Source organism: Panthera onca, chromosome B2 (assembly GCF_046562875.1).
Source record: "Panthera onca isolate mPanOnc1 chromosome B2, mPanOnc1 haplotype 2, whole genome shotgun sequence".
Taxonomy (NCBI): domain Eukaryota; kingdom Metazoa; phylum Chordata; class Mammalia; order Carnivora; family Felidae; genus Panthera; species Panthera onca.
This window is the reverse complement of record NC_138343.1, coordinates 97,141,992-97,155,259: the sequence shown is the minus strand read 5'-3', so window position 1 is coordinate 97,155,259 and position 13,268 is coordinate 97,141,992. Positions and strand designations below refer to the sequence as shown.

Here is a 13,268-nt window from a genome sequence, read left to right as displayed (position 1 = left end):
TAAGGTTTTAACTAAATGAGCCAATGAGAGTTAATTTATTAAGACACAGAAGAAGGGATGCTTGGAGATGAGAAAAAAATGGTATGTGGATGGAAGAGACAATAAGAATATCATTCATTCACTCATTCAGAAAATATATCTTGCCCATCAGGTACTAAACACTGTGCTGAAGAAACAAGACACTTAGTCCTTGTTTTTAAGTAGCCCATAGTTTCATGAGAGTATATGAATATAAGCAGCAAAATCAGTATTCCTGGGACTCGGTTACTCACAGTATATGTTCATTCACTCCTGAACACGTAACAATTTGAATGAATGAATGAATGAATGAATGAGCAAGGCTGGTAACAAAATATACCCCACTAAGGCCTCTAGTGGCTTGAAAAGAACAAGAATTGATCACTCCATCTGAGAAAGCTTGCACATTTGTGTTCCCGGAATCCTGAGAGCCAGCAGGGCCCTCAGAAGTCCGAGGTTTGGCTTTTAGATCCAGGCCAGGGTCACCAGCCAGGAGAGTAGGTAAGGCGCAGGTGTAAGGGTCCTCAGCCCCCAAACCCACATTTGTATCCATTCAAGCCAGGCACTCCCACGCCTGGGCTCACCAGATAGGTGTTAACTCTCTGAAAGCCTGAAGGGAACAAACTCTGAGTTGACCTCTGACCTCAAAAATGTAAGTTGCTCTGGGTCAGTTTCCTCAGTGCTCAGGGATCCTTCATGGGCAGCCAGCCAAAGACAAGAGAGGCTGAAACTCCTCACCAGGGACCCTTAGCTCCGAAACAGGTGAAACCAGGAGGCAACTGGGAGAGATAAGAGGGTGACTGACCCGAGGCTTCCCCGGTCATATGCAGTCGGCTCGGGCTACTCATGGCACAGTCACTGACCTTTCCAAAAGGTGTTTCCAGGGGCGGTGGCCGGAGGGGCGAGAGCAGCAGCCCAGGCCCCGCACCCAACACATCTCCCTCTCAGCCGGCTCTGCACTAAGCGCAGTGTAACCAAGGGCGACCAGGAGGCCGCCATCTTGAGCTCTGTACAAAGGGAGGAAGAGGAAAACTTTATTGAAACCCAAAAGAGAAACGGTGGCACAGACAAACCAAGCCGTGCTCACAGAAGGCTACGCAGGAAAGAACGAAAGAAAGCAGAGGAAGAACGCGACCTCCGGTAGCAAGAGGACAGGCTAGACTCGGGTGCCCTTCCGTCCTTCCGGGCGCTGCCAGACAGACTACGACTCCCAGCATGCAATGCGGCAGCGCCGGGGGCGGAGCAGAGCGAGGGGAGGGACGGGCTTGGGGAGAAGGGCGATCCTGCGCCCAAAACCAGCCCACGTCCGTGGCACTGGATCCTAAAACGTTTTCAGGGAATTGGAACGTGGAACGCGGTAGTGACGTACGGTCACGTCACCACCCCTGAGCATTTTTCGGTTTGCGTACCTGACCGAGATTTCGAAACCTAAATAAGATGTAGGTGACCCAGTGGGCACTCATGTTTTAATGAAATATTGATGTTTACCTGGTCACACCTCCTTAAATGGTAACCCTAATTCCTTTGCCTCCAGCGTCCGACTCATCTTTGCCAGAGTACCTGAAATGAGCACCTTCCACTTGTTCTTCCTATATTTGAATAGCATAAATTATTTTCAATATGGCATACACTCAAATGTTTTTAAAGAGTGTGTAACTGGCATAGGAAAGCCAATGGCCCAAGATGGACAATGAGTGGATGGAGTGGCCATGGGATAGTGTGTCCAAAGAGGAATTTCTCTTAAGTGATTACCCTAATTTGATTAAACAAAAAATGTTTGAGTTATTATAAGTGTATTGAGAGTACAAATTCCTGTCCAGAAGAGGCTGGCAATCCATCAGCAGGGATGAAAAAAAGCAACAAAAGATTCTACCAGATGTTATGGAATCAATGAAAGGAGAACACTTAAGGAGAGCACTTTGGCTGGGAAATCAGGAGGGCGTTCTGGAAGCTTTACTTTTATCAAGAGATGAAGACCTTCCAAGAACAGGAAATAGAGTGAACCAAGGCAGGCAGGCAAGAAAGTATGAATTACAGGAAGGATAAAGCCACATTTCGATTGAGTGAAAATTAAAAAGACTACACTAGAAAGAGTTCCAGGAAATCAAACAATTCATCCACAATAGAAGATTCCTAAGAAACAGGAAAAAGAGCACAGCATAGAATAATAATTTGGAAACTCTCTACTGTCAAATTGTTTATGGAAAAGTTATTTTGATTGTATCTTTCAAAATAAATTTTCACTTACTATTTGATATCTATCTTAAGTTGTATTGTCTTACATGACAAACTATTCCTCCATGCTATATTGACTATTTCTTTTTTGCATTTAATACTATTAATTTGGAGTGTGACACTTTGTGAAAGATCTTTTGAAAAAAAATCTATTCTTCCTTAATTTACATATTTATCACATTCAAGATTTTCAGAGAGTATCTGTGTGTCATTTTGTTTGCTCTGGAAAAATAGTTGCTTGCCTTAGTCAATGAAATTACTTTAAATTGTTTTAATAATTTTTTTTAACAATTATTTTTGAGAGAGAGAGAGAGAGAAAGCACAAGCAGGGGAGGGGCAGAGAGGGAGGGAAACACAGAATCTGAAGAAGGCACCAGGCTCTGAGCTGTTAGCACAGACGCTGTGTTCAAACCCATGAACCATGAGATCATGACCTGGGCCAAAATTGGACACAACGGACTGAGCCCCCCAGGTGCCCCTGAAATTACTTTTTATTAGAGATTCCAACAGCTTAACAATTTTGGAAGTGAAATAAGCACTCGTAGACAGTTTAATGCCAAATTGGCGGGAATATCTACAGGAAATTTTCACATGGCTGTGCAAGTGAACAGAAATATAGCAAATAAACTTTATTGTGTGCCAGTATTGCGTGCCAGTATGAGGTAACTTAGATTACATCTGTTGTATTCAAGAGAATTCATTATGACCAGAAGAATAATTAAGTAGCCATTATAAACCATTTTATTAAAACATCAATCCTGTGCTCCTGCAGTTCCTGCAATTGCTAAAACAAATAAAAAAGCAAAAATAACCCTGAAAGAAATTCATTGAATATTATCAGAAAAAGTAATAGAAGGAAATCAGAAAATCAGAAAGCATTATTTTGTCCTTATTTTTAAAATCTCCCGGGGCGCCTGGGTGGCTCAGTCGGTTAAGCGCCGACTTCAGCTCAGGTCACGATCTCACGGTCCGTGAGTTCAAGCCCCACGTCGGGCTCTGGGCTGATGATGGCCCAGAGCCTGGAGCCTGCTTCCGATTCTGTGTCTCCCTCTCTCTCTGACCCTCCCCTGTTCATGCTCTGCCTCTCTCTGTCTCAAAAATAAATAAACGTTAAAAAAAATAAAATAAAATAAAAAAAAAATAAAAAATAAAAAAAAAATAAATAAATAAAATCTCCCTAAAGAAAATGCCAAGTGGTGTTGGCATCTAATCTCATGGTCAAAACCAAACGGAAAGTACCCAGATGACAAATAAAGTAATGAAGGAAATGGGAAAGAAAGTAGTCAATAGACAACATACTATATAGAAGTCATAAATTATATTTGGGTTCTGATTTTGTCTCTAAATTAAACTCTCCCTTTGTTTTCCTTATCTATAAAATTAAGATAATGTCTATCCTAGCTACCATCCAGAGGTTTTGTGAGAATTAAATGAGATAATGTATATACATAAAGGGTTAATCATATACACTTATAAACAGAAACTGAAAGAGGATAAGGTCAAAATATAAAATAATGAGTCTAGGACAGCATGGATTCATGATATCCAAGAATTATAAAAATAAGGAATGTACTCTTAAGCTTGCAAAAGGTAGGGAGAATTTTTTAAATAAATAGAAGAAAGTTCTACTGAACCTTAATACTTCAAGAAGCAAATTTATGGAACTCATTAAAAGCAAAAAAAAAAAATCAGGTAGGATTTAAATAAGGATGATAATCCATAATAAATATGGGTGATTTGGAATATTTAGTTCTTCTCCAACTCTAATACACTATGATTTTTCATCCCTAAGTTCATGAGGTTGCCATTTTAAAGTGCCTTTTAGCCACTGTCAGAGACACACTGTAGAGGAACAGATATAATAAGCCATTGGCAGGAACTAGCTAGGATCCCAGTATAAATCTAACACTGTTATTATTGTTGTTCTAAAACCAATTCCTTTGAAGGAAGAGGATACCCTAATACATGATTCCCACTTCCACTATTCTATCTGTAGCCCTCTCCATCTCAGTAGATGGCAACTGGAAGGCTACTCATAAGAGAGTTATCCTCTTCCTCTCTCATCCCACATCCAGTCCAACAATGAATTTGTAGCTTCACCTTAGGAAGTGTTCAGAATCCCATTACTTTACACCATCAACATTGCTACCGCCATATTGGTCTAAGTCACCATCACCTCCCTCCTGGATTGCTGCAGTTACCTTCCAATTGGTCTCTTCACTTCCATTCTTGTCCCCTACAGTCCATCCTCCACACAGCAGCCAGATTTATGTTTTACTTTATTTTAAAGATTTTGTTTAGGGGCGCCTGGGTGGCTCAGTCAGTTAAGCGTCTGACTTCAGCTCAGGTCATGATCTTACCGTTTGTGGGTTCGAGCCCTGTGTCAGGCTCTGTGCTGACAGCCCAGAGCCTGCAGCCTGCTTCGGATTCTGTGTCTCCCTCTTTCTCTGCCCCTCCCCTGCACATGCTATTTCTCTCTCTGTCTCTCAAAAATAAATAAACGTTTAAAAAAAAAAAGATTTTATTTTTTTAAGTAAACTCCTTACCCAACATGGGGTTTGAACTCACCACCACATGATCAAGAGTCACATGCTCTACCAACTGAACCAACCAGACTCCCCCAGATTTGTTTTTAAAATTTTAAGTTGAATCATGCCATTCTTGTGTTTAACATCCACTAGAATGCCTTCCCCTGTCGCTCAATTGTTCAAGCATCCTGCAAGACCTCATGACTTGGACCCCAACTGACTTTGTGATCTCATCTCAAGGCCCTCTCCCTTACCCTCCCTCAGTCCATCCACATTGGCTTTCTTACTATTCCTGGAACTCACAAGCCTGCTTATCACCCCAAAGCTTTTGCATTTCCTATGCCTTCTCCTAGAATGCTCTCCTCCCAGATATCTATTTGGTTCACTTCTTCATGTCCTTACTCCCTTATATCTTCTCAGTTAAGGCCTTCCCTAGTTACCTAAAGAAAATTACAGTCTCACCCTGCACTCCTTTTCCTCTTTCCCAGCTTTATTTTCTCCACAACAGTTACTCTCATGGCATAATACACACTGTACAAATTTATTAGTTTATTATCTGCTCTTCTTAGAATTTAAGCTCCGTGTGAACAGGAATTTATGTCTGTTTTGTTCACTGTTATATCCCCAAAGTTTAGGAGAGTACCTAGATTAGCAGACACTCAATGTTTGTTGAATGAATAAGCAGTCTTAATAAAAAATACAAAATTTATTGTTTTAGTCTCTGCAAAAAAGCAAATAACCTGCTTCATGAAATCAATTACACTCCTCATATTTTGAGCCCATTTTAAAGATTTATTAAAAACACCATCAAACTCAGTATCACAGAAGTGGAATACAAACAAAGAGCACTTATTTTCCACTTATTTATTTTTTCGCTGATTTGTCATTACACATAGATCCTCATGATTACAGCTTCTCATAATTACAGGTTCTTCTAATTTGTAACAGAGAAATACTTCAGAGCTATAAGAAACACTATGATTCATTCAAAGACACATAAGGGATGATTTAAAACCATAATAACTCATTTTATAAAGTAGAATCAAATATCTAGCTTCTAAATTCCAACATTTGTATTTAAAAGATTCTGAACCAAGGGGTGCCTGGGTGGCTCAGTCAGTTGACCATTGGGCTCTTGATTTCCAGCTTGGGTGATGATCTTGCAGTTCACGGGTTTGAGCCCCATGTTGAGATTCTCTCTCTCTCCCTTTTTGCCCCCCCCCCCATTCGCTTTCTCTCTCTCTCTCTCTCTCTCAAAACAAATAAACTTAAAAAAAAAAAACACAAAGACTCTGAACCAAAAATATAATTTCAGGGGTGCCTGGGTGGCTCAGTTGATTAAGCTTCTGACTTCGGCTCAGGTCTTGATCTTACGGCTTGTGGGTTCTTGCCCCACATCCGGCTCTGTGCTTGCTGACAGCTCAGAGCCTGGAGCCTGCTTCGGATTCTGTCTTCCTCTCTGTCTCTGCCCCTCCCCCGCTCATGCTCGCGCTCTCTCTCGCTCTCTCTCTCTCCCTCCCTCTCTCTCTCAAAAATAAATAGACATTAAAAAAATTTTAAATATAATTTCAGTTACTTAATTTCAACAAACTAATCAAACATGGTTAAGTACCCTACTAACTATGGAAACTTCTAAACACAATATACAGTACCTACTTCAGTAACATAAATTTACATAAAGTATAAATTTTGTCTCAAGCAGTCCATTCCTTCTAATAAGTAAGAATTATATATTTGCTAACTTTCCAACAAAAGTTACCATTTTTCCCTTTATTGAAACATTGTTTAACCTGTAACTAAAGACTACCAACACAAAATACTTGAAGTCAAGTCCAGGGCTCAAGTCTTTATTTAGTTCCTTTCCACTTATTTTCAACAACAGATTAAAAATAACTTGTTCTGTTTGTTTTTCAGTTTCCAATATCCTTTACTGGGATATTCTTTTTTTTTTTTTTTAATTTGAACCACATAACAAGTCTGTATTTACCTATATCTTTCCTCCTTAAGTGTTCCTTACCTAAACTTTGAGGGTAGAGTGGAAGCTTTCCTTATATAATTTCTCCACATGCCCTCTCTGCCATCTTTCTTTTTAAAAGAGCAGCGACCCCCAACCAATTCTAACCTCCTTCAACTCCACATGCAAATTTGTAACCTGGTAGCCACCTTCAATTAGTTTCTGTTCCTCATCCTTCAAATCCAGTCTTTCACCAGATATGCCTGAATCCTATAATGTTAATATGACTTAAATCCATCCATCATCATTGGATCTTCCTCCTGTCTTTCCAAGGCTAAATGCAGCCATTTCCTAACTGGCTACATCTCTTTCTCCTCCATTCCAGCCTACTGTCAGATTTGTTTCCAAAAATATGATCTGACCACATCCCATCACACAATCTAAACCTGCAATGCCTTCCTACTATCTACAGAATGAAATAAAATTTCTTTATTATAAGCCTTTGGAAAATCAAACTCTGGCCCCTACCTAACTTACCATTTTCTCCTGTCAGTCAAATGACTTAGACTCAGAAAACATGTACTGGGCGATTTACCAAATATCTCATTTGTTTTCATGAAACTTTCTCTATATTATTTTAGAAAAACTGGAAAACTGATCCCAGCCCCAACTCCCTACCCCCTTCTTTATTTTCTAAGTATGTTCTGGTACTTTGTGTAATTAGAAAAAAGATCATATTAATAAAATAATTACAAAAACAACTTACAAAAAAAATTGAAATTGAGTACTTCCAGGGCAATTCCAAGGATGTTCCAGGTTTAATACTGCATACATGTTCAGCATTCATCTCACACACACACACACACACACACACACACAACATTCACATAGATGGACTATAGACTATTCACATGGATATCCAGACTTAGAAAAAATAACTTACCCAAGATAACACAGGTATTACTCCTTCTTGAAGTTAACTGACTAGTAATAGAGGCTGAAAGCTTGTCTATTCAATGAGATAGTTCTTCAAATAGCCCTTAAATCAGATCTATATATAGACAAAAAGAAAGTAGACCATGCTACATAGAATTTCGATTGACACTCAGTGATGGTCATAACAAATCTAGTTTTGTCAGTTGGTTTAGTTGGTGGATGCAATACAGGCAATCACATAGACCAAATGTTTTTCAGTTCTATAGACTGCATATTCTAAGGAATATAAGTTGGCCTGAAATGCAGCCAATATTTAAAACTCAAAGATGCAATCATAAAATTGTATGAATTCATTTGTTTGAATAAATATCAGTACTTGCAGCAGATGATTAGTCTCAGAATTAGCAATGATTTGACCTAGACTTCAAAGGAATCAGCTGGGTATTTCTTTTGTTTTGTTTTGCTTTCGATTGGACATCTTGGGGAGATTACTTGGATAAGTTTTAAATCAAGGTGAGTTTTATTTACCCAACTTTACTGACAACAGAGAGGTTCCTAATCTAGACTCTCTAGATGATAAAACTTGAATATCTGTTAATCATAGGACATATCTAATTCAAGAAGGGTTCATTCCAAAGTTGAGTATCTTCTGCCAAAACCAAGACTGTGCAGAAAACTAAGGGAACAGATGAGGAAAGTGTCATGAGACCTCTAATGTCTATACACACCAATTGTAAGGGCCCAATTTTCCCAGCATGTATCTCACTTAGGCCAAGCAATTCTCATCAACTTCAAAGGGAGAGATGTGCATCCACAGACCCAAGTTTGCAGTATCCAGGGCTTACTCAGCAGGAATACATACTATAATTTATGGTACCAGGCTTCATTTCTTTAGTCCAAATCAACTCAGCTGGATTTTGAAGCTTGAGTTCTTACAAATAATCAACTGTCCCTTAAAATATTAAATTCCTTTGGCTTTATTTTACACATCAGTCCTGTTGATTACCTAGGATATGCCATAGTTTGAGTTTATACATTGATATGCAAGACTTGTAATACACAGCTATATACTATATTACTCTGAAGCATTATAGTATCAGATTACCAGAATTTATTCTGGAGGTAATTTTATGCATAGCAAAGAGAGAAGCAGGAGATATAATTTGCCATGTTTGCTGTTCAACAATTTTTTAAAAATATAATTCTGTTTACAAGTACTGTTTTTCAGCTTTAATTTGATACTTTACTACCAGATAAATTATCTTCTAATGTAATTACTTTTATATAATAATTATGATCTTGAAAGTCTATGAAGTGATTAAAGGGCATTTTCTAAGAAATAGATTTCTGGATTTAAATTATGCAATTTTTCTGCTTAGAGTTTTGGTGTTATCTAATTCATTATTATCATTATTACTATTACTATTATTAAATAGTTATGAAATGACAAGTATAGAGATAACCTTTACAAATACCTGAGACTTTAGGTCTAAAATGTTTTTAATTGCAGATTTCAAAAGTTGACACAAGTATATCCCCCTTATCTTTTTTTTTTTTTAGCATTTATTAGTTTTGACTCACTCTAGCATGTTATACACATCAGCACCTGTGCCCATTTAGCAAAGAATTTCAGTACAAATCATTTTTGAATTGAATAGACATCTCTATGAAGCATTGCAATTGTTGCAATATTTTTAGAAACTGAAACAAGGAAATAAACAACTTCAGTAAAAGTGATTTAAATAACAAATAACGTATCTTTATAAACAGCTTATCTCCTTGAGAACAAAGAATAAACAAGGAGACAAGGTTTTTTTTTCTTTCCACTATTAAAGCAGATCACAATATGAATGGGTGAAATGTCATGAATAATTGGAGAAAATCACAGAGTAATCTTCGGCAAAAACATCTGATTTATTTAAATTGTCGCTGTTTGTTTTATTAGAACCTTTATTTAACCTTGTTATCCACAATGCAGTATCCAAGCTGGTTGATCAAAAATATACTTTGGAACTAACCATATTTTGAAAATTGTGACTTTCTCAAATGTAAGCTATAGTAATGTAAACCTCCTATGACAGCTGTCTTACTTGGGACCTAATTAATTGACATTACCTTACACTGAAATGCCTGTGGCCAATGTTTTGAATCTAAAACAACAGTAAATAAATCAAGGCTTTGAAAAATTCTGTCAATAGATTTAAGCTCAGGTTTCTGGTCAAGAGGATCATCAAGCTTTCCACTACTAGATTTCATCTAGATACAACATTCACTATCCTCTGCTCACAAACCTAGCCACATAAGATCAGTCATTCCTGATAATGGCGTTCAGGGCCTCATCCTATGAATTTCCATCCATGTTCTTTCTTTCCAGATAAATCGATTTCCTTACAGACTCCTACATAGATATCAGGGCTTAGCATGTGTCTAGCACTGCTTTAATTGCTTTACAAATATAAACTCTTTCAATGCTCATAACCACCTTGTAAGGTAGGTACTATTATTTTCCTGATTTTATACATGAAGAAATGGAGGCAGTGACAAGCAAAGTACCTTTTGTAGGGTTACACAGCTATAAGTATTTTGCCCATCTCCTCTCATGAACCCTGATTAAATAGAATTGATTTGCTCATAGTATTGTCTTCCAGTCAGACACATTTATATAGCCACGAGATATTTATAATATAAAAACATATCAGAATAGTAATATTTAAATCATGCTAGTATTATGCATAATGGATAGGATAGGCTAGAGAAAATAAGGAAGTATGAGATCTTTGCAGTCTAACATCAACCAAAACTAAGCTATGGCAGGGGAGTCAGGGGTGGACAAAAAGTAATATTTACAGCAAAAAGGATTTAAATATTAGAGATACTGTGTAAGGGCAAATAGGATGAGACCAATTTTAGACATGTTGAGCTTGAATTAGACAATAAGACAACAAATGGAAAGAGCATATGGATGTCTGTGTGATATCTGTGTGGATATCTGTGTGGTGTGATGCATGGTAAGCATTATAGTGATATACCCACTCCAAGTTGAGATCTTTATAGATTTGGGAGCATTAGACAGCTTAGTGGATCAAGCCCTGGTCCAGCAGGTTTGGTCAAGCTCTCTACCAAACCCAACCCACAGGTCCTGGACAAATATATCTCTTATGCAGATATGTTTCCAAATGAGTAGTTAGAAGAGTTTACTTCTTTTGCAAATACAATTAGGAATCAACCTGGTATGCCTGGGAGTGTATGTCCTGGTGCCTAAGATCTTTCACTAGAACACTAGCACCAATCCACAGATATTTATTTGCCAGGCCCTCCATGTTCCAATAAGAGTTGTGGCGCTGTTTGTATCCTGACATCCTCCTTTGACTTGGCATCTCACAAACTTTTGGTCTGAACAGTTTTCAATTGTTAGTGCAGTATTTTCATAGGGTCAAGCAGGGGCAAATATTTTTCAAGTCCATTCACTTTTCTACATTCCCACCATTAACCATCTTAGTTCTGCTGAAGTGACCTTTCTAAACTAAAAATCAAATCAAATCACTCCTATTCAGTGGTTTCCTTTAGAATGCCTTTAGATAACATCCAGAACCATATACATGGACTGTATGGTCCTCATGGCCTTGTCCCTCTGGCCTTAGTCCTTTCTATTCCCTTTTCATTCCAGTAGCACTGAACTATGTGTAGCTCCTGAGCTATGCTCTTTCTTTCCTCTGGGCCCCTGCATGTTTATCTCTATCTCCAGAAGGCACCTCCTACACACATGCACACCCCATCACAGGCACCTTGGCCGTCAGATGCCAACTTTCTGTCTTAGTCTTCTTGCCACTTCCTTCTGGCATTCTTCCCTTACTACCCTCAAGACTGGGCAATACAGCTCTTATCACACCCCACTCACATGGCTTGTTCATTTTTATGTCTCTATGACCATTCTGAAAGATCCTGGAAGCAAGAACTGTGTCTTGTGTACCACCTTCCCTCTTCTCCATGCTCCTCCTTCCCCTAGCACCAAAAACATTGGTTTATTGTGGATGCTCAGTGCATATCTGTCACATGAATGGCCAGAAGGACCTAAAAGTCCAAAGAGGAACATATCTGTTCACCTAAAGAGACCATATGATGCCACTGTTTCTGGAATGGGACTCGCTCCCCACCCCACCAGTTCATCAACTAATCTTGCATTCTTGAAATTCTCTAGATCTTTGCTACTCATTGTGGTCTGGAGACCAGCAGCATTGGCATTACCTGGACCTTGTTAGAAATATAAAATCTCAGACTTCATCCTGGAACTCCTGGATCAGAATCTGCATTTTACAAGGTCCCCAGGTGATCTGTATGCACATTAATATTTGAGAAACACTGCTTTAGATAACATTGGTAGTTCTTTAGTCAGAAAGTTGGTAACCCTGGTTTCCAGTGCTGCCACAGGTGAGGACTTATTTTTGCCCTGATCCAGGTGTATACCAAGCTTGCCTGTCCTTACATGTTTGAAATAAGTTACTTTGCATGTCAGGGGCCCTATTGCAAAAGGCATCTTGTACCTGCCCCTCCCCAGCCCTGAAATCAATCACTCAACTAAAAACAGGAATAGCTCCTTGTCATGGCTGCTTCTAACTTCTAGACATTGAATCCAGCACTGTCTATCAGAAGAATCCCTCCTTTCCCAGGAATAGGACTTATATCCCTGATGTCTGAGCAGTCTTCAGCCATTGGTTGGGAGCAGCTCATGGGAAATGTGGCCTTGGAGCAAATGCAGTAATGAATTTCAGAGCACAACAGCTGAGGCCATAGGTTAATTATGTTTCCTGAGGCTGGAGATCTGAGAGGCACATTCTCATGGCTACCACAAAGAGTATGGAGAAGATATAGGAAAAAAAGGAATAATTAGTGGAGAAAAATTTGAAAAAAACAAAAGAGAGTGGTTCTGATGTTAATACAACCAGCTGGACACTGCCTGCTTTACCAAAACAGAAGAGGCACTAAATAAAAAAAAAGGGGGGGGGGCAGAATTATTTGTTTCGGAAGAGATATTTTGTACAGGATCTCGGGGTGGGAATTAAGACTCCTCAAAGGGCATGCCTAAAACACAGCAGGTGGTTACTAACCTGCCTGCTGACACTTAGAGTCACTTTACCCGTAGGTTTTCTTTGTTGAGTGGGGTATGAAACCAGGGCCTGCCTGGCTAGCTCCAGTTCCAGGAACACTTAGCCTCTTTAAATAAAACTGTAAACAAATATACAAAGAAAATCAGTGTTAAGATGTATTTAGCTAAAGTATAAGCCTCCCAGAGACTCCAAACTCTTAGACTGTTTAAGGAGCAACCACATGCTGATCTCCTTGACTGTGGAAGTAGAGAGGTTAACCTCTAAGAGGAGAAGGATCTGTCTGATGTGCAACTAGAACAGAGTAACATCATCTCCAAAGCCTTTGATTCTCCAACACCAATTCAGTGTCCAATAATTCAAATCCATTCTGACACAAACTGCCTGAACACTTCAGGCACCAGCCTGTTCCAACGGGGTGCCAAAGTTATCCACTTCTGCCCAGTTAATTATACATTTGGGGCGTTCTCATAATCTCCTCCCTCTCAGGTTTGA

General features: G+C 38.9%; 1 protein-coding gene across 2 annotated transcripts in view; it reads right to left on the bottom strand.

Moving 5' to 3' along the window:
• The window catches only part of AFG1L (AFG1 like ATPase), a 196,818-nt gene extending 195,581 nt beyond the window's left edge, over positions 1–1,237 (bottom strand). For both annotated transcript variants that reach the window (XM_060616322.3, XM_078447191.2), the window contains exons 1-2: positions 1,154–1,237; positions 882–1,025 (exon numbers count right to left, since the gene is read on the bottom strand). In XM_060616322.3, coding sequence (XP_060472305.3) covers positions 882–1,025; positions 1,154–1,235 — 226 coding nt within the window. In that variant the 5' untranslated portion in view covers positions 1,236–1,237. The remainder of the gene's footprint in view (positions 1–881; positions 1,026–1,153) is intronic.
• Between the last annotated feature and the right edge of the window lie 12,031 nt (positions 1,238–13,268).